This window comes from Lissotriton vulgaris, chromosome 7 (assembly GCF_964263255.1).
Source record: "Lissotriton vulgaris chromosome 7, aLisVul1.2, whole genome shotgun sequence".
NCBI lineage: Eukaryota > Metazoa > Chordata > Amphibia > Caudata > Salamandridae > Lissotriton > Lissotriton vulgaris.
Window position 1 is genome coordinate 338,860,818 of NC_141695.1, and position 22,676 is coordinate 338,883,493.

A 22,676-nucleotide genomic window follows, 5' to 3' on the forward strand; every position below is an offset into this window, starting at 1 on the left:
TGCATTAACACCCTCTGTATTCCCATCACTTTCTCTTGGTGCGCATTAAGTCTCTCACGGTCTCCTCTCTAGTTGTATGTTAACACTCTTATTCTCTCCCTCTCTTCTCTCTCTAGATTTGCATTAACATTCTCATTGTGTCCGCCTCACTCTAGGTGAGCATTAACATGCGCACGCGCTTCCACTTCTCTGTATGTGAATGAATACCTGTTGTTTTCCTCTTGCTTTGAGTAGATGTGCACTAACAAGCCTAGTGTCTTACACACTCTAGGTGTGCAATAACAGATGTGGTGTCCTTCTCTAGAACTACAGTTGCTCTCTAATTGTGCATGAACACACTCATTTCTGTAGTAGGGGATCTCTGTGTATAGTCATAATCTAGTGAATAGTCCCGCCCATGTGCGTGGACCCCGGCAATCAAAAATAATCTCTTAAGTTGTCAAAATAATGCAGAAACTGCAAAGACACTTAAGAGATAATTTAAAGACAAATAATGCAGCCTATATCCACAGGCTACACTGTCCAGTACTTCAACTAGAAATTCCACCAAAATTCACCACACACAGCACAGCCTGCTAGTTTCTACCATAGAGAAACCTGCCTCTCCTAGTCAAAGACTCAGGAATGATAGAGAGGAAGGCAGGGACAGACAAGCCCCATAGGCTGCCATTATGTGGCTTAAATAGGATACTGTGCCTTTAAGAGAACTTTCCAGAACTTCTCCCAGTATCCCAGAATGCATAGCAGGTCCCTCTTACTTCAGTTCTTTTTTCCGGCTCCTGCTTACAGGACCCTGGCATTGAGCTCTCCCTTTCTCAAGGGTTTATTGGAATTGTTTTTGCACTTTTGAATTTTAAAAGTGTTACAGTTTATTTCTTGGTGCTCTCCTCTCCCTTTTGTGCTGTTTTTAGGTGTTTTGGGGCTCCAAGATGCCTGGCCTTTTTGTGAAGTGCCCAGCATGTGAGAGGAAGAAGGCCAAGAGTGATCCCCATGAGGTCTGCATCGTGTGCCTTCCGGAAGATCATGTCCCTGAGGAGTGTGTAATCTGCCAGCAGCTTTCTGCTCGGACCTTGAGGGACAGATTGAAGATCAGGCTGGCTGGCCTGGAGGATAGGCGTCTGCGGGCTGCAGGTGGGTCTAGGCAGCCTGGGAAGGTTCCCTCTGCCTCTGCTGAGGCCCCCGGGGGGCTCCCCGGGGGCAGGAAGTCCAGCAATCGGTCCCATTCTCCGTCGACGTCGATGGCATCGACGACGGCGTCGAGAGGGATGACGACGGCGTGCTCCCCTTCTCCCCGGGGCTCCGGGTCGAGACGGTGTGATGGCTCGACGGCGAAGGAGAAGCCGACGTCGAAGCCGCCGTCGACGTCATCGTCGTCGAGATCTTCCTACCGTCGACGAAGGCACAGTGACGTGTATCGACGCTCGCCGTCGAAGCGGCGCCGACGCTCGCCGTCGAGGCGACACCGTCGGTCGTCGTCGAGGCGACACCGTCGATCGCCGTCCAGGCGACACCGCCGATCGACGTCGAGGGGCTCCTCGACGTCGGGATCATCAAGACGGCGGCGCTCGTCGTCGAGGGCGGGCCGCCCGACGTCGAGAGGACGACGAGAGAGGTCGCGAAAGAGGAGATCGACGTCGAGGAGTCGGCGTTCGACGCCGAGGAGAAGAGGGTCGACGCCGAGGAGACGGCGTTCGACGCCGGAGTCCAGGAGACGTCATTCGACGCCGGAGAAGCGTCGTTCTGCGTCCAGCAGACAGCGGTCAGCGTCGAGGAGTAGGTCACCCTCTCCAAAACGGCAGAAAAGGGACTCGTGTCCCAGGAGTCACGCTGCGTCCAGTGGAGGTCGCAAGAGGAAGAGGTCGCCTGCTGATGGAGATGGCTCTCCGCACCCCTCGCCTAAGGGATCACCGGGCTCGGTGTACGAGGAAGTGTACACTCCGTCTCGGCCCAGGACTCCTACTCCTCCCCCCGTGCCTAAGGAGGACCCTCCACCCAAACCACCGCTGCCTTCAGGAGATCCCTCTCCACCTCCGATCCCTCCGCATGGGCCCACACCGCAGCCGAAGGTTCCTCCGCCGAGGTCCACTTCCCTGCCGTCCCTGCCTGTTCCTCCTAAGGGGACTCCGAAACCAAAACCCCGGGAGGAATTTAAGAAACCCAGTGATGAACCACGGAAGACCCCCCCACGTAAACCAAAGGAGCGCCCACGAGCTGGCAGGTCTCGCTCTGGGCGGAAGGAGAGATCGCGGCACAGATCATCCACGCGATCGCGGCACCGCCATAGGAGGCGCGAATCGCGCTCACACACGAGGTCCTCTGGGACCAGGGATTATTCACCTACCCTATCGGGGTCACCGGACACCAGAGTGTCCCCGATAGATGACCTGGTTGCCTTTCAGGACGTCCTGTTGAGGGGCGCGGCGAAGCTAGGCATATCCCTGACAGTGCCTACGCCAAAGACATCGGTCATTTTCGAGACTCTACATCAGAAGCATCTGTCTCGTCCCCTCCTGCCCCTGGTGCCGGGCCTGGAAGAACCGGCTATGGCTCTGTTTCTCACCCCGGCGGTGACGAGGGCGGCTCCGTCGAGATTACTAAAGAAGTACCAGGCTCCCGACTCGGATCCGGCCTTTTTGAGAGCTGAGCCCCCGCCTGACTCAGTCATCGTCACGGCGGCCCGCAAGCAGCATGCCAACACCCCGACCTCCACGGTCCCCCCGGACAAGGAATCTCGGTGGATGGATTCGGCGGGGAGAAAAGTCTGTGGAACTTCCGCTACCTCCATGAAGGCGGCAAGTGCCACAGCTTTGTTGGGACGCTACGACCGCGCCCTCTGGGACTCCCTTGAGCGCTTTGCGGAGCATTTGCCCCGGGAGCAGCGTGAAGACTTCATGGAAGTCCTGAGTGAGGGGATGCTGGTGGCCAACCAGATAATCAGCGCGGCTGCGGACTCTTCCCTGTTGGCGGCTCACGGATTTTGCCACGGGATCAACCAGCGGCACCACGCTTGGCTCCGGCTTACGTCCCTGAAACCGGACGCACAGCAGAGGGTGGCCAATCTACCGTTCTCCGGTGAGACCCTCTTCGGGAAGCATGCGGATGATGAAATGGCCCGCATGAAGGCGGAGGCAGAAACGCTGACGGCTGTGGGCATGGAGAAGCCCAAAGAGACCAAGAAGCAGTACCGCCCCTTCCAACGGCGGTTCGGCGGACAAGGCCGTGGACGAGGACAGGCTTCGGGGCACTCACAACAGCAGCAGCCGTTCCGTAAGCCGTTCCAGAAGCGGCAGAAGGGCAGGGGAGGCCAGCAGTCGGCTCCAGCGCCCAAGGGCCAGGCGGGGTCTAGGCCCTAGGAACTTACTTCCCCCGGATCCGTTACCCACTCCGGTAGGGGGAAGCATACAACTTTTTCTGGCAGAGTGGAGAAAAATTACTCAGGACAAGTGGGTGCTGAATATTGTTTGCAATGGATACAGTCTTCGGTTCACCAGCCCTCCTCCGGCTATTCCCCCGGTCGGCTCGCAGTTTCAGCTGCGCGAGCTTCAGGCGGAAGCGGATGTCCTGTTAAGGAAAAGGGCGATAGAAGATGTACCTCTGTCTCAGAGAGGAAGAGGTCTGTACTCCCGGTTCTTTCTGGTTCGCAAGAAGGACAAGAACGAGTTCAGGCCCATTCTGGATTTGCGACAGGCAAACAAATGGATTCGCAGAGAAAAGTTCTGCATGCTGTCGTTGCATCAGATTTATCCTCAGTTGCAACAGGGAGACTGGCTTTGCGCTATAGACCTACAGGATGCTTACTTCCATGTGCCCATTGCACACAAACACAGGAAGTTCCTGCGGTTCCAAGTCGGCACCAATCATTATCAATACACAGTACTCCCATTCGGACTGAAGTCTGCGCCGAGAACATTCTCGAAGTGCATGGCGGTGGTAGCAGCACACCTGAGGAAGAACAAGGTGTTCGTCTACCCTTACCTGTACGATTGGTTGATCAAGGCATCCTCCTTCTCGGAAGCACGAGCACACTTCCAGAAGACGTGCGTTCTCCTGAACAAGCTGGGGCTGCACATCAACATGGCCAAGTCTGTCCCGACTCCGGTCCAATGCATACAGTACTTGGGAGCCTCCATCAATACGCTGTCAGCAAGCGTGCCTCCTTCGGAAGAGCGACGATTATCACTCCTTCGGAAGGCTCAGGCTCTTATGACGACTCCATCTACAACAGTGAGGACGGTGTCTTCTCTACTGGGATCGATGGCCTCTTGTATCTTCCTGACGCCACACGCACGGCTGCACATGAGACCGTTGCAGGAGTGCTTGGAGGACCAGTGGGATCAGAGGAAAGGATCTTGGGACGACAAGATTCGACTGTCGCTGCATGCTCTTCAGTCTCTGAAGTGGTGGTGTTCGGCGGAGAATCTCCTCAGAGGGGTTCCCTTTCACAAGGACATTCCCACGCAGACTGTCGTGACGGATGCGTCTCTTCTGGGATGGGGAGCGCACTCCGGGACTCTACAGATTCAGGGCATGTGGTCACCGATGGAGACCACGTATCACATCAATTTCCTGGAACTCAGGGCTGTTCACTTGGCGCTGAAGGCCTTTCTTCCGTCCTTCCAGACTAACTCTCTGCTTGTACAGACGGACAATACCACCACGATGTATTACCTCAACAAGCAGGGGGGCTCGAGATCGCGCACCCTGTCGCAGGAGGCGCAGACGATCTGGCACTGGCTCCTGGCCAGAGGACTGACGATAACGGCCACCCATCTACCAGGTGTGCAGAATGTTCAGGCAGATGCACTGAGCAGACAGCTGCAGGAAAACCACGAATGGGTCATAAACGACGAAGTACTAGGAGAAGTCTTCGCAAGGTGGGGAACTCCAGACGTAGATTTGTTCGCCACCGCCGAAAACAGCAAGTGCAGAGACTTCGCCTCCAGATACTTCCAACAAGGGACTCTGGGGAATGCGTTATGGATCGACTGGACGAACAACTTTCTGTACGCCTTTCCTCCCATTCCCCTGATTCCGGCGGTGCTCATCAAGCTGGCCCGGTCCAGAGCTCTGATGATACTCATCGCCCCGGAGTGGCCCAGGCAGTGGTGGTTCACGGACCTACTTCACCGGTCTCTCCTTCCTTACATTCGGTTGCCGTGCAGGCCGGACCTTCTCACGAAGTTCGGGGGACGGATGTTACACCCCAACCTCTCGTCTTTGAGTTTGGCGGCATGGCTCCTGAGATAGTGCAATATGGCCATCTGAATCTGCCCGATGATTGCATGGACATACTGAAGGAGTCTAAGAGACCTTCCACTCGGACTTCATATGCTTACAAGTGGAAGAGGTTTTGTATCTGGTGCCAGTCTAAGAACCATGATCCTACGACCTGCAAGGAAGATGTCATCCTTCCTTACCTTTTACATTTGGCGCAGTCTGGCCTTAATGTTCATTCCATTAAGGTTCATCTTGCTGCATTGACTGCCTACAGGAAATGCCCTTCACAGATTTCCTTTTTCCAGATCCCTGTGATCAAAGACTTTCTGGAAGGCTTGAAGAAAGTATTCCCTCCTGTCAGGCTTCCCTCGCCTTCATGGGAATTGAATGTGGTGCTGTCCAGATTGATGAAGGAGCCTTTTGAACCTATTCATAAGGCTTCGTTGCAGCACCTGTCCTGGAAGGCGGCGTTCCTCGTGGCCATTACATCGGCCCGCAGGGTGAGTGAAATTCAGGCGTTGTGTTGTAATGAACCTTATACTGTATTTCATGCTGCTAAGGTTGTTATGCGTACTCACCCTAAATTTCTTCCCAAGGTTATTTCTGATTTTCATGTCAACCAGACTATAACTTTGCCTACGTTTTTTCAGAACCCTTCATCCCCAGCGGAGAGGTCTCTCCATTCCCTGGATGTTAGAAGGGTGTTGAAATTTTATCTGGATAAAACCAAGGATATTCGTAGGTCTGACCAGTTGTTTATCAATTATGGGTCGGTCAGGACGGGTCTTGCGACCTCGAAGCAGTCCATCTCTAGGTGGATTGTGTCCTGCATACAATTGTGTTACCAAAAGGCTAATAAGACCTTAGGAGGTAAGCCTAAGGCTCATTCCACCAGGGGCAAAGCTGCCACGATGGCTCTGCTCCGTAACGTGCCGATTGCTGAAATCTGCAAGGCAGCCACTTGGAAGTCGGTTCATACCTTTGCTAAGCATTACTGCCTGGACACTGACGCCAGGGCAGACGCTCAGGTTGGCTAGGCTTCGCTGCGGAATTTGTTCGCACAGTAGTGGCGTTATGTATGTTCGAGGCATATGGGCTGCAGATGGTACATTATGAATAGATCGCCATCTGGTGTTGGGCTCGGATGATTGCACTTTGTTTTTCTCTTGGAGAGTCTTTTGTCTCTTGGTGACTCCTCCCTTGGTTGGTAGTGCGCATGGGCATCGGCTCCATCCTTAGATTGTTTTTTTCCGCCATCGGGTTCGGATGAAGATCGAGACGCTCCAGATCAACTTCACAAGAAAGTGATTTTCGGCGCGTATTCCTTTTCCAATTCAACGGTATTGTTATTCGAACGCGTTCATTTCCATTCCGACGCGTTACAAATTCAAAATAGAAGAGAAAAACTTGGATCTACGTCGAAGAACAGGAGGCCTTTCTCGACGCAGTCAAGCCCGGAGTCCATGGAAAGGACTCCATTCAAAAAATGTCCAACGTGTGGTGCTAAGTTCCCACACAAGGACCTACACGAGGTGTGCAACCTCTGTCTATCGCCTGAACACGAATCCAGGGACTGCGAAGCCTGCGCAGCATTCTCCTCCAAGCTAACGATTAGAAATCGTCGAGCTCGAAGACACGAGGTTTCCAGAATGCAGGCGGAAGCGATCCCGGAGCTGTTCGGAGACAAACAAATCGAGGAAGAAGAGGACCAGTCGGGGTCGGAAGGGGACCAGTCGGAGGTTGAAGAACTCATCGAGCAACAAACCGTGAGTGACGACGTCCCCTTACCTAAAAACCGACCCCGTGCGGTAACGACCCCGCCCTCGGGCCCGGTCAAACCGCTGAAAAAAGTTTCCGACGCCCCGCCCTCGGGCCCGGCAACGAAACCGAAACTGAAACCGAAACACTCGGACTCCCACCATGTCGGATCCGAGAAAAGGGCGACATAGACTTCGGCACCGAGGCTACATACAAAGGAGAGCTCGGGATCGAAACATTCCATGTCGAAACATAAATATGACTTATCGCCCAAGAGACACTCGATACCAAGAAAGTCGGAATCGAGCAAACATTCGGTGTCGAAAACAACAAGATCTGACGATCGAAAACAAAAGCACCTCTCGGAACCAGGACCCTCGGTACCGATTCAGGAGCAACAGACAGATCCCAAACAAAAGATCTTGTTTATTGATCCACAAACTGGGAAAGTGGTCACGAAGAAGAGAAAGAGTGAACAGTCAGAAGATAAACCTCTTCCTTCAAAAAAGAGAACAATGGGGACGAATATAACTCCTCCTGCTTCTCCTCGTCCTAGAGTAACACCCTCTTCTCCTATTCCTCACAATAGGCCAAATATTCCTACACCTTCTACACCAAGACCAGCTACACCTCAGTCAGATGTAGACAGTGATCTAGGGGAGGGAGAACCTCAAGGGGATGACGAAACTATCCCAGATGAGGAGGATCCATGGGAAAATTATGATGTAGGGTCAGATGAGGACAACGACCCAGAGCTATATCCCTCAAAGCCTTCACCACCTGATGATAACACAGGTTTTGTGCAGCTCATTAATAGGGCAGCAAAATACCATAAGGTAGATATACATACAGAACCTCAAATAGAGGATTTCTTGTTAGAGACTCTACCTAATGCACAGAGAACATCAGGTACTCTTCCTATGTTGAAAGGTCTTCTTACTCACACAGATGAGATATTCGAAAACCCAGTGAGAGCCAGGGTGTTAAACCCAAGAATTGATAAAAAATACAAAGCGGCTCCAAAGGACCCAATATTTATTAGAGGGCATGTACCGCTAGACTCGCTGGTGGTCTCAAACGCTCGTAAAAGAGCAAACTCATTATCTACAGGAGAGGCTCCTCCACCAGATAAAGAGTCAAAGTTAATAGATGCATCAGGTAAAAGAGTAGCATCACAGGCAGCGAATAGCTGGCGTATAGCCAATACACAAGCACTACTCGCACGTTACGACAGGGCACATTACGATGAGTTAGAAAAACTTCTTACACATCTCCCAAAAGAACATCAGAAGAAGGCAGACCAATTAATACAGGAAGGTAAAATAATAACAAATACTTCCATTAAATGTGCATTAGACGCAGCAGACACTGCAGCAAGATCGATTAACACTAGTGTCATGCTAAGAAGGCACGCATGGCTTAGAATCTCAGGATTCAAACAAGAGGTACAAACAGCCCTACTGAACAAACCATTTGATCAAAAGACATTGTTTGGTTCAAGTACAGACGAGACATTAGAGAAAATGAAGAAAGATACGGAAACGGCTAAGTCAATGGGAGCATTGCAACAGCCAACACACAGAGGTTCCTTTCGTAGATCCACCTATAGAGGGGGCTCAAAGAACACAGGAACGAATCAGCAATCCACATCTTTCACACCAACATCACCCAGAGGTAATTCAAGAGGCAGTTACAGAGGTAACAACAATAAGGGAAGAGGCCGCGGAAATAATAATAACCGCAACGCCTCAACACCAAAACAGTGACTTCATAGAACTCCCCACAGACCACATAACACCGGTCGGGGGACGTCTATCACAGTTCCTACCTGTCTGGGAAAACATCACGTCAGACAAGTGGGTGAGACAAATTATCCAACATGGTTATTGCCTAGAACTCACAGCTACCCCCCCAAACCTCCCCCCCCAAACAGCGTCCAATGAGTCAGGATCATCTGACATTGTTAAGAGAAGAAGTGCTAGCACTTCTACAAAAGCATGCAATAGAGAAGGTCCCAAAAGATCAACAGGGCACAGGAGTATACTCTCTATACTTCCTAATCCCCAAAAAGGACGGGTCCCTACGAACAATATTAGACCTCAGACCTCTCAATGCTTACATAAATTCGGAGCACTTCCACATGGTCACGCTCCAACAAGTACTCCCTTTACTGAAGAAAGGGGACTTTCTTTCTACACTGGATCTAAAAGACGCTTACTTTCATATCCCAATTCACAAAGCCCACAGAAAATACCTAAGGTTTGTGTTAGAAGGACAACACTATCAGTTCAAAGTCCTTCCATTCGGTGTCACAACAGCACCGAGAGTTTTCACAAAATGCCTAGCTGTGGTGGCAGCACACCTGAGAAGACAACAAATACATGTCTTCCCATACTTGGACGATTGGCTAATAAAGGCCAAGTCAAAGGAAGAATGTCTTCACAACACACAGAAGACAATTCAATTGCTGCACCACCTAGGTTTCACGGTGAACTACAAAAAATCACACCTGCAACCAAACCAGATTCAGCAATACCTGGGGGCTACAGTGGACACAGAAAAGGCAATAGCATACCCCAACCCAATCAGAGTACAGACAATGGTCGGGTTAATAGAAAGATTTCAACCACAACACTCACTACCAGCACGAGTGTTTATGCAACTATTAGGCATGATGTCCTCCTGCATACTGCTAATACCACATGCCAGACTACAAATGCGCCCACTACAAGAGTGTCTAGCGACACAGTGGAATCAGGCTCAAGGTCAGATTACAGATCTGGTGTTGGTAGACGACCGGACGTATCGCTCTCTGAAGTGGTGGAACACAGAAAACATTTCCAAGGGACGGTCGTTCCTAGAGCCAATTCCACAAGTGATAATAACAGCGGACGCATCGCTCTCCGGATGGGGAGCGCATATGGACAGATACACAGTACAGGGGAAGTGGAGTGTGCAGCAAAAGAAACTGCACATCAACTACCTAGAGCTATTAGCAATATTTCTAGCACTAAAAGCTTTCCAAATGCAAATAACAGGCAAAGCAGTCCTGATCAGAACAGACAACATGACTGCAATGTATTATATTCAAAAACAGGGGGGGACACACTCTCTCCAACTGTCCAGACTAGCACAGGACATATGGAGATGGGCCATTCCTCAAAAGATCTACCTGTTAGCGGAACACCTACCAGGAATTCAAAACCAAATAGCAGACATCCTAAGCAGACAGTCAGAACAAGTACACGAATGGGAGCTGCACGACCAAATACTACAGCCATTCTTCCAAAAATGGGGGCAACCAGAGATAGATCTGTTTGCCAATCATCAGAACGCAAAATGCAAAGAATTCGCATCCAGGTACCCACACCAAAGGTCCCAGGGCAATGCACTGTGGATAAATTGGTACAACAGATTTGCTTACGCGTTCCCTCCTCTACCACTAATTCCATTACTGGTTCGGAAACTACAGCAGCATTCAATGACAATGATACTAGTGGCACCCACGTGGGCAAGACAGCCGTGGTTCACCACGCTGCTACAACTCTCACAAGTACCACATCAAAAGCTAAGGTTATTACCCATGCATCTTACACAGAACCATGGAGAAATAATGCACCCAGATCCCAAACAACTGAACCTAGCGATCTGGCTCCTGAGGTCATAGAGTTTGGGTATTTAGATTTACCACCAGAATGCATGGAAATCATTAAACAAGCAAGACGTCCTACCACCAGAGCATGCTATGCAGCAAAATGGAAGAGGTTTGCTATACACTGTAACAGTAAGCACATCAACCCTCTGGACGCATCCACTAAACAAATCATTTGCTATTTGTTACACTTACAGCAATGTAACCTAGCATATACCTCTATCAGAGTTCATCTAGCAGCCATAGCGGCATACCTACAAAACAGACATCTGTCACTGTTCAAAGTACCAGCAATTAAAGCTTTCATGGAAGGACTCAAAAGAGTCATTCCACCAAGAAGACCACCTTCCCCAGTCTGGAATCTCAACATAGTGCTTACCAGACTAATGGGGCCACCATTTGAACCTATGCATAGGTGTGAAATACAATTCCTCATATGGAAGGTAGCCTTCCTCATAGCTATCACGTCACTTAGAAGAGTAAGTGAACTGCAGGCTTTTACGATTCAAGAACCATTTATGCAGCTACACCAAAATAAAGTGGTTCTTAGAACAAACCCAAAATTCTTACCGAAGGTTATTTCAGCATTCCACATCAATCAGTCAGTGGAATTACCGGTTTTCTTTCCAAAACCACAAACAGTAGCTGAAAGAGCCCTACATACACTGGATGTTAGAAGGGCCATATTGTACTATATAGAAAGAACACAAACTTTCAGAAAGACAAAACAGCTATTTGTTGCGTTTTCTCCCACACATAAAGGCAATCCCATCTCCAAAGCGGGCATTGCCAGATGGATTGTAAAATGCATTCAAATATGCTACTTAAAGGCAAAGAGAACATTAACTGTTCCTCCTAGAGCTCACTCTACACGTAAACTAGGAGCATCTATGGCATTTCTGGGAAACATTCCACTAGATGACATATGCAAAGCGGCTACCTGGGTTACACCGCACACCTTCACAAAACACTATTGTGTAGATGTGCACACAACACAACAAGCTAGAGTGGGACAAGCAGTATTAAAAACATTGTTTCAGACAGTTGCAACAGACACGGGCGACCACCGCTAGGGAGAGAACTGCTATATAGTCTATTCATAATGTACCATCTGCAGCCCATATGCCTCGAACGGAATATGCTACTTACCAGTATGCATCTGTTCTTGGCATAGAGGGCTGCAGAGTGGTACATGCCCTCCCAGCCTCCCCGGAAACCTGTGTCTGTTCCAACATTATCTTATTTAGATACACTTACATGGGCACTCTTATCTGTATTCTACTATACTACTCCATCTAACCCTACTATGGCAAAACAATCTAAGGATGGAGCCGATGCCCATGCGCACTACCAACCAAGGGAGGAGTCACCAAGAGACAAAAGACTCTCCAAGAGAAAAACAAAGTGCAATCATCCGAGCCCAACACCAGATGGCGATCTATTCATAATGTACCACTCTGCAGCCCTCTATGCCAAGAACAGATGCATACTGGTAAGTAGCATATTCCTTATTCTCCACCGCCGCTTTGGTGTGGGGATGGGCTTGCCATTCTATTCACTAGATTATGACTATACACAGAGATCCCCTACTACAGGAGTAGTAGTTTCTGTCCTGTAACTCCAGTTCTGTAGTAGGGGTATCTCTGTTATAGTCATAAGCGCCCGCCCTCCTCCCCGGTGGAGATTTTTTCATCATACAAGAATGCGACAGGTCTGGCGTGCTTCGCCTTCAAAAAGAACTGAAGTAAGAGGGACCTGCTATGCATTCTGGGATACTGGGAGAAGTTCTGGAAAGTTCTCTTAAAGGCACAGTATCCTATTTAAGCCACATAATGGCAGCCTATGGGGCTTGTCTGTCCCTGCCTTCCTCTCTATCATTCCTGAGTCTTTGACTAGGGGAGGCAGGTTTCTCTATGGTAGAAACTAGCAGGCTGTGCTGTGTGTGGTGAATTTTGGTGGAATTTCTAGTTGAAGTACTGGACAGTGTAGCCTGTGGATATAGGCTGCATTATTTGTCTTTAAATTATCTCTTAAGTGTCTTTGCAGTTTCTGCATTATTTTGACAACTTAAGAGATTATTTTTGATTGCCGGGGTCCACGCACATGGGCGGGACTATTCACTAGATTATGACTATAACAGAGATACCCCTACTACAGAACTGGAGTTACAGGACAGAAACTACTCCTTTCTGATGAATACTTCTGACCGGAGATGCTTTCTGAATCTTACTCGGCACCAGACTGGATCCTGCGACTTTTGCAAGAGCTCCTGCATGGGCGGGGGCTTCATCTGCCTCCTTCCAGACTCTCTCATGCCATGATGATGCATCTCTGCATGTTGGCACTACACCATGTTCTGACATCAGTTCCTTTTTTCCATGCCCTTCAACTTGGATCCAGAGCTCTGCTTCAACTTTTTTTAAGCAAAGTATATTTGCTTCTCTAACCTTTTTGGAAGCGTGTAGGAATGTCGCCCCTAAAGATGGCCGCCTTCAAACCATGTTGTATGTGCCACAAACAGATTTTGGTTACAGAGCAGCATATCTGTAGTGCTTTAGTACCAGCCACAAACCCAAGTCTCTTGACCAATACATCCAGATGCAGTCTTGGGTTGCTTGTGTTCCGTTTCAGGGAGGACCTGGCCTGGCAGTTCTGGATTAATTGTTCCTATTGGAACATGGTCGAGACTGATTTGCATACAGCTGTGTCCAAACCGGGGTGATGTGGTATCAATGGACAAGGATGCGTCCAAGCAACTACACGTGGCTGATATTAAGTCATATAGTCCATCCACCACTTTTTTGTATACTTCAGCACCCTAGCACCATCACGAAGGGGGAAGCCAAACTCTGTGTCATAGTTCTTTACATAGCAGGTTGCGGCCTTCAAGAAACCATGCTGCAGATGTTCAAATTCATTCTGACTTCCTCTGGAGAGCAGTTGGGCTCAATGGAACTTCCAAGCCTCCAGTCAAACTTCCTTTGGTGTGCCTTCCCCAGCACCGACTGACACAAAACGGTTAGCCATCGCCAGTTGTCTTTGTCTCTACCTCTCTTCATTACTCTCTCCTCCCATTATCGCTGCTTCAGGCTACAGTAATGCCGGTTCCAGATCTGGCTCCAGCCCTGTATTCCAGTGCACCTTCAGCAAGAGTTAACTCTGAGTCACGCTACACCATATTTGATACGCAATCATATGTGAAGGGAAACTGACTTCTAATTCCTCTACCTCCTCAGCAGTATTTTTACTCTGCTGTTGACAAATCATGCCAGTATGCTCTCCAGGTAAGTGTTGCTGTTGGTCGTAAACTGGGCAGTCTGGATTGTGTCTGAGGTAGGCGTTAAATGGATTGTTACTCACAGTACTCCCTAATCCCTAAGAAGGGTGGGGGCTTGAGACTGATTATAAATCTTAGGTTCGTACACTCATTTCTCAAGAAGTTCAGGATTATGACCCTCATTCATGTTCTCCTGGCCTTTGACCAGTAGGATTGGATGGTGTCCCTGGTCCCTGGACCTACGGACGAGTACTTTCATGTGCCAGATCTGCAATCCCACAGATGTATCTCCATTTTGGGTTTTGGGTTAAATTTGACTTTATTGTCCTGCCTTTCAGACTTACTTCAGCAGTCTGGGCTTAGCAAAGGTCATGTCGATTGCTGCAGCCCAACTTCTCCGGTCAGAGCTCGCTGCAGCTAGTTTCCAACCATCCGCAGAACATAAAATGCTTTTGTCAATCCTGGGTTTTTTCCTCAACCAGTCCAAATCTCATCTTAAACATTTGAAGAAGATAGTCCGTTATTTGGCCATTTTGGGCACAGTCCCCTTGAAGGCTTTTCTACCATTGCAGTGACTCTAGGACAAACAGGCTATTATCTGTATGCTTCAGGCTATAACTATTGTTCCTGTGTTGATGGTTCTGTGGGTACTTGGGCTACTACCATAATGCATCTCCTGCTGGTGCGTGTATATATTTCACTCACTGCCTGCAGTCTGTCAGGGTGCAGTTTTCCCAAGTCACATACAGTGTTTTCTACTTCCATCGTACCAACCATTTTAAGTGAGTAAAGTTACACCTCCCCTGTAGGTGGTACAATCTTTGCTTGTGCCACATGCTTTGGGACTATATAGAGGTGGTTGTTGCATTGCCATGCAGCGGGCACTCCGAAGGTAAGCTCATCTGCACTCTACTGCCCGAACACCTCCAGGCACAAGCTCTTTTGTTATCAACTCTACTACAGATGGTCATCAAGCCTCTGACAAGTACGGCTTCCCCTTCTTCCTGCAAGGCTATGGTTCATGAAACCAAATCTATCATCTTCCATGACCACATTGCACTCCTTTGCCTGTTTCATTTTACTATGAAATAACTGAAGCCCTTAAGACTACATTAAAGAAAGACAATCTGTACCATAATGTCCCTCTCTGCTGGGTTCACTCTCATATGTTTCTACAAGCAGTAACTTCTAATTCTAGCTGCATATTAAAGCAGCCTGATGACACATCTCTCTGAGACGCACAATGTAGATATATGCTGCATTATGAAAGCCTGGCTACAAAACTGTTCAGATTATTCTCTAGATGAGCTTCTGCCACCCTATTATTCTATCCTTGGGTTTGATTGGCAGGGCAAAACTAGCAGTGGTGCAGCAGTTCTTATAAAAATGATCTTGTAATAAAAAAAGAATCCTTTGGGAACACTTGTGGGAGAAACACTGGCATGCATGTATAAAAAAAATTCTAAAACTATAATCCTGCTCTGCTTGTACGCCCTCCCCAAATCAGTCTAGAATTGACTTTAAATCTAATTGACGATCTAGGCAAATTTGCCTTGAAGAGCCGCTGTACTATTATTTTCGGAGACTTTACCCTGAGGCAATAACAGTAAGCCAGCCTGCCCTTTGCTTTCTCAAAGACCTACAAGTCTTCAATCTCACAATTATTAAATAAAGAGAACACTAATCACTCAGCACCTGCCTTCTTGATGCACTGATCACTTGTAGCACAAATTATCCAATTCTTGTGGCCTGGACTAACCACTCCGCTGTCCCCCTCACCTTAAAAGATCAGAAAATTAATAAAATTAGTACTATGAAATATGTAGTAATCTAGAGATGATGGAGGGCTTTGAGTCGCCCAGAGGCTACTATCATACCTGCCCTCATTAGCATCATAGCGAATCTTGAAGCTTGCCGAAGATGACAAATTTATCGGACTCAATTCTACTCCTAAAATGATAAAACCTGCCACGAGTCAGAGTCCCCATTCTAGAAACTGCGCTTGGCATGCGCATGAAGCTGCCCTTAACTTAGAGGTTTTCAGGGCTGAAAGAAGAGTGAAATGCAGTCACGAGTCCAAACCCCTGTATTCTACTTCATTCTCCAATTAGAAGCAACACCCTCTCTCCTTACCGTTCTGTCTGGGGGAAATGATGGAATAGTTGGTCTTTACCCAGTTGCATCCGGTTTTAGAGACTCCTTGCTTGCTCCATGCCGTCCGGCCGGCTGTGGACGGGTCACCGCATGGAGCTAGCGGTGTCCTCTGTGCCCGATGATCTCAGGGGATTTGTGGTGTCGGGCTCTGGTCTCTCTGCACCCTTCAAAACTACTTACCATCCCCTACTTCTGATTGGATCACAGGTCAAGGGCTGCAACGATCTAACCCTGAAAGAGATTTGTTCCTTTTTGAGAATTTTCAGACCATGCCTCCCCCCTACTAAATCAGAAGAAGGATCTACCAGACATCTACCAGACATGTTGTGCATGAGTCTGTGCTCTCCCCTCTTTGTGTGCATGCTGCCTGTGGCCAACTCCCTTCATTCCATGGACATCCAATGTTATACAAATGCAGATGGCAGGGAGCTGATCATCAAAACCCTCAAACTGGAGCGGATTACAAAAGATGCTGCTGCCCTCTGTGGACTGGAAACGACAGTCCTGCTCCTGCTTTGGGCATATAAAACATCTGAAGATTCTTCCTTTTATTGCCCCAGATTGTCACACCACCGTGGTAATTAATGGCTCTTGTACGTCACGCTTGGACCATGGGAATGTATTGAACCCTTCCTAACCAACTCCTTCCTGGCTGCAGCTCGTGCAGGATGCCTTCTTTGGATGCCTTCTTTGGATGCCTTCTTTGGATGTCTTGTTACAGGGTCAAGAGGAAGGGCCCCATCTCTCACATTCTGAGCGCATTAGAAAATCCTTCTGTTTAAATCCTTGGATATTGGACCTCGAGTCAGTCGTTAGTCTTCCCTAGCATTTAAAACCCCAAAATTCCACGTACGCCCCCCCCTAAATGATTTCACTCCTATTCATTTCTGTTGCATATTCCCAGGATTAAACCAATTTCTTTTGCTGATGGGGCTTTTTCGGTTTCCATAGCAAAGCAGCGAAACAAACTACTTTGAGAACTACAAGCACTCCCCACTCCCTTCATTACTTACCTTTTGCAAAAAATCTTGGACCCTACTTTTTAATCCCTATTTTTAAAGGTTTAGTGTGATCCTTCCATCTTGTGTACTTGTATAACAGGAGGAAGCCTCAATGCATGTGCGCTAATAAGCAACCTATAACCTTCGTGTGAGCACTTCATACCTGTCCCCTTAGCCTCCTGCCCTTGACGGCTCTTTCTCTTTGCTGTCCCTTCTGTGCATCACATCAGTGAGTCACAGGCCTTTTCAGTCCAGCCTCTGTGTACTTCATTTTACCCTGGGCAGCTGGTTCTTGGGACACATGCATGCTTCTCTCAAAAGTGGTGTTGCTGTTGCGTGTAGGGCAGTATATCTTGCTCCTGCGTTGTTTCCTCCATCACATCTAGCTAAAGAGCAGGAGAGACTTGCCCGTTCTGACCAACAACGCGCCCTTAGTTTCGACATTGATGGGACTAGGGATACCTTCTCGATCATGGGGTTTGGTGGTGCAAATAAAGAAAAGGCAGCCCAGACCAGACCCTATAGCAGTGGATTGTCCTCTGCATCAAGCTGTGCTATTCACTGGCAAGTCATCATCTGGACGGTCTTGGGGCATGTTCACCGGGGTGGGAGGTTCTGTAATGTCCTGTTGCTGACATCTGCCATGGCCCATGGGGGTGTCTGCCCATACTTTGACCTGGCACTAGTTACCATATCTTAAGTCAACCGAGGGGGCCAGTGTGTTCGGTCCTGCAGGACTTCCTTGTGTGAATCCACTCCTCGGACCCGTGTCTTCAGAGGGGCGTCACTTTGGTACTTATTCAAACATTGAGGAATCTGCAGTTGGAAGTATCCAGCAGAAGAATTTGGATTTGGTCCCTTTGGTATTGCTCTTTCTGGTTTATTCTCTAGCTGGTTCTCCCACACCCCACCTCCCTGTTCTGTGGAGTGGACTTTTGGAAGTTACATCCCACGCTCGTTTTTGCACACTGCCTGTACAAAGTCCTTCTTGTCAACCATGCTCCGCGTCTGACAGCGTGCAAAAAACAGGAGACGACTGACGTCGGCATGCAGGGGTGGCTGCTGTGGGCAGAGTTCCTCTCCACTGGACCACTCTTGCTCTCTCTACGCGTGTAACTATTCTACCCCTACTCCATCTGTGTGTACATTATCAGTCACAATGTGTCCCCCTTTAATCTTTCTGTCTCTGGATGTTCATGAACGCTTTCACTGCCTCCCCCTGTTTCTAGGTGTGCCTTTAAACTCTCCCTGTTAGGGTGACCACCTCACTCCAGGTCATTACGAACACTGTCTCTAGTCCTGAACTTTATATCGACAAACCATTGTTTTTAGGTGTTTGTGTCTAATGAGTTCAGTGAGAACAAAGCAAGACTGCAGCACCCAGACTGCATTAGGTTATCACAGAAAGGTCAATGACTGGAAACTGTCTGTAGTGACCTGGCGAGAGGTGGCCACCTACTGTCTCCTTCTCTCAGGTTATTTTCCACCTGTATTTCCTCCTTTCTACCACTTCTCTGCTGTTGTTGCTAGGTGTGCATTAGTGTTCTGATGGTCTTCCCCTCTGCTTAGGTGTGCATTAACAAGCGCAGTGTCTTCCTCCTCTCTGGGTGTGCATTAACACTCTCCAGCCTCATTCTCTCAGGTTATTTTCCACCTGTATTTCCTTCCGCCTGCCACCTCTCTGCTGTTGTTGCTAGGTGTGCATTAGTATTCTGATGGTCTTCCCCTCTGCTTGGGTGTGCATTAGTGTTCTGATGGTCTTCCCCTCTGCTTAGGTGTGCATTAGTGTTCTTATGGGCTTCCCTTCTGCATAAGCAGGCTGTGTTCCTCCTCCTCCTCTCTGTGCATTAACACTCTCCTGTCTACTCCTCGCAGGTTATTTTCCACCCAGAGTTCCTGTCCTCCACCAGCCCACTCCTGCCGGTGGATTATGAGGAGTTTGTGCGTGGATGCCACCTGGGGGTCTTTCCCTCCTACTATGAACCCTGGGGCTACACACCAGGTAAGAGCTCACCCCTCCGCTGTTACCCATTGTGAGGTACCCTTTGCTTTTCCCCTTTGTCTTGATGTATTCTTTTCTTACTAATTATTGTGGTCCTGTTTTGTTTGTAATTTTAGCCCTTTTACATTTTCTTCATCGTTTCCTGTTACAATTTGCATTATTCTTTCGTTCTTTTTATTTGCTTTGCTCGTTATTAATCTCTCGCTCGAATTTTGCACCATTGGGGGTGCTGTTGGTGTCCATTCTTTGTATTATCCTGCCACCTTGTGGCTGAATAGAGAATAGCAGTCGAATTGTCGCTTATGACTCCTTTACTATCGCACTCCTGCTGGTTTCCTCTCCAAATCTCGTTGTTGTAATGATCTCACTTAGATGTAGTATGCATGTCTTATCAGTGACGTCCTCATAACACGATTTGAATGCTGTCCTGGCCTTTGTCGTGTCTCACCGTGAGGTGCACGCGAGAGTAAACCTCCTGTCTTCTCTCCTTTCTTAGCCGAATGCACCGTGATGGGGATACCCAGCATTTCCACCAACCTGTCCGGCTTCGGTTGCTTCATGGAAGAGCACATCGCGGACCCCTCGGCCTACGGTCAGTACTTCTGTGCAGGGTGCATCGCCGCCCCCTTCCTCTACTCCTTGTTTATTGCATGGATTGGCGCATGGTCACTGTCTTCTTTTAATTGTTGAGGTCCCGTGCAATAAAAATAGATTTTCCTAAGAGCGCTTGATACCGCATCTATGCCAGATGTGATGGTACTCAATTTACCGACCTTAGAAGGAAGAAGGATAGAGGTCGGAGGCATTCCTCCCCCTTAACTGCAGATCACGTCAATGTATTTCTCAGTGACAGCTGTTCATTCAGTGTTCTTTTTTGCGAACTTTTCTAAGCCACTTCTGGCATTAAGCAAACATGCATTTATGGATGACGTAACCTTCCGGTCACCTGAGCCAAATTCAAGACTCTGGAGACAGAGAGAGGCACCGGAAGAGTGATACTGAGGGAAGCATGACTAAATATGTTGTACGTGGAGGGGACCGAGCCAGGAAACATTCAGCTCAAAGGCAGGGAGAGGGGAGCAGGGGAGAGAGATTTCAAAGCGCTTCAAGAGTGGACGGAGCAAGATAGGGGAGAAGGACATGGCCTGTGGTGAGAGAGCAAAGTTCCATTATAGGCAAATGACCCCACCCACACCACAGCAGAATAGATATGCATGAATAAATACACAACAACTTTTTGTTTGGAGAAAATTTTGCTGCCAGTTTATTCCATAGAAAGGTATGGTGGGTTATCTAACGGGCGATCCAAGGGCAGGCAGCTGTTCCAGCCTATGCTGCCCTGCCCGCCTGATGAGCCAAGCACTGTGGAAAACCCTATCAGCGCTACCCTTATAGGGGTGATCCCCCTTACTGGATCAGGTGACACATTGGTCCCTTTTTACTCACGCCCCTTTCAGGGCGGAGCGTAGCAAGGCAAGCCTCCAGTTGTTCAGGCCCACAACCCCCGAAGGGCTAACGGGGCGCTAAAGTAATTGTTCCAGGACCCTTTCCTGCGGCTCCTGGGATTTGGCTCTGGCACCCTTATTGTGCTCTTGCAGAGGTACCCTTCTGTACCTAAACTGCTTCCAGATCGCCCTGTAACTCCGCCTGCAATGACAAAGAAAACATTACAACTTCCTCTGTAGTTCGCTTGCCTGTCCCATGCCGGGTACGCTGTAGGGTGGGAGACGACATGGCAGGCAACAAAGAGGATCTAAAATGGAGGGAGGAGGCCTAAATACCCCCTTCCCCCGGCGCACCATACATTACGTGTCTGGCGCGCCCGGTAATTGGACTCCTCCTGGTGTCCCGCAGTAGAGTGTGGAGGTAAGGAAGCGCCCCAAATGGAACTAAGGGGGGCCTCCCTCTGAGATGGCCCCCTGCGGGGAACGAGGGAAGCCACATAGTTCCATTATAGGCGCAAGACCTCACCCACACCACAGCAGAATAGGTATGCATGAATAAATACACAACACAACTTTTTGTTTGGAGAAAATATTGCTGCAGGTTTATTCCATACAAAAGTATGCAAATATGGTGGGTTATCGAACGGGCGATCCAATGGCAGGCAGCTGTACCAGCCTATGCTGCCATGCCCGTCTGATGAGCCAAGCACTGTGGAAAACCCAATCAGCCCTACCCTTATAGGGGTGATCCCCTTACTGGATCACGTGACACATTAGTCCCTTATTACTCGCGCCTCTTTCAGGGCGGAGCGTAGCAAGGCAAGCCCCCGGTTGTTCAGGCCCACAACCCCCTGAAGGACTAACGGGGCGCCAACGTCATTGTTCCAGGACCCTCCCCTGAGGCTCCTGGGATTTGACTCTGGCACCCTTATTGTGCTCTTGCAGAGGTATCCTTCTGTACCCAAACTGCTTCCAGATCGCCCTCTAACTCCGCCACAGCTCTGGAGGCGGCCCCTGTCACCTAAAGAGCCCCAACCAACACAGCTGTATTCTCACTTGCCACCTGCAATTTCCTAGGCCTCATTCATGTCCAGTAAGAACAGATTCTAGCCCACCTGCGCCAGGTGCACCCCAACTTTGTAAAAATAATCTTTTGATGTTTGCCCGGCATAGCGCATGCCTGCTGAAGCCAAAGCCCCTTGCTCTGTGAACTTGCGCATGGAGCAAGTTATGCTTCACTGGGAATGTACCAGTGCCTTACATGACCTGCAAGAAGGTGATGGCTTCCCAGGAGGGAGCTCTTAAACATCGCTAAATTACCCTGCAAGCTGATGTGGCTCCCACCTCCTGCAACCTGTAGTTGCAGCCCTTCTAGCATTTTGTGCTCCCGAACGCCTGTGTCCCCAATGTATGGAACATTAGCACGCTTGCTAAGAAGACCACTTCCACAACCAGCCTATTTACTCTGGCTATGCGGACAGGGCATTTCATGCATCGCTGAATAACCCGTAACCTGCCCTGGGAGCAGAGTGCACCTACTTTGTTGAGGTTGGCCAGACTTGTGCACAGACCTTTGCGATTAATAAACCATGGCGAACAAGATTGCTCGCATAGCGCACACTATTGCAGTTATAGCAACCAAATGGAGTGACAATTTACGCCAACTACCAGGCTTGCTTAAGTAAAGCTCGATCACAGATACCCAAATACCTGCTAACCAACTGTGACCCTTGGTGCTCTATAGGTCTTGCTTTCACTCTATTTATGCAGATTCCTGCAATGTACCCTTTTGCCCATGGGTGGGTGGGAAAATACCTGTAACACTGCAAATCCCACTGCACTCACATACTCAGGCAGTCCAATGGTGGAGGGGGGATCCTAGCATTGGTTCTGCTACATTGCCTGGCCTCCTAGCCCGCAAGCACCCTCGTCTGACAGCAGCTTATCTGCTGTGTTGCCCCTGCGATGACTGCACCCTGGTGCAAGACGTCCCGCTCTGCACCTCTGCTAACAGACTGCCTTCAGAGAGGCTGGAGTGAATGGTTCTATGTTGTCCATCTGGTCCTAAGAACTTTAGTTTGCTTTGGCAGGGATAACATTGTTGCATCTGTCACACTAATAGTGGCAATGTGCAGTTCTCTTGCATTCTACATTTCAGAGTGGGACTTCA

The 22,676-nt window shown here is 49.0% G+C and overlaps 1 protein-coding gene across 1 annotated transcript in view; it reads left to right on the forward strand.

Moving 5' to 3' along the window:
- The window catches only part of GYS1 (glycogen synthase 1), a 167,624-nt gene that overhangs the window by 127,099 nt on the left and 17,849 nt on the right, over positions 1-22,676 (forward strand). Inside the window, exons 12-13 of the mRNA XM_086930200.1 lie at positions 18,935-19,061; positions 19,558-19,653. Of these exons, the coding sequence (XP_086786326.1) occupies positions 18,935-19,061; positions 19,558-19,653 (223 nt within the window). The remainder of the gene's footprint in view (positions 1-18,934; positions 19,062-19,557; positions 19,654-22,676) is intronic.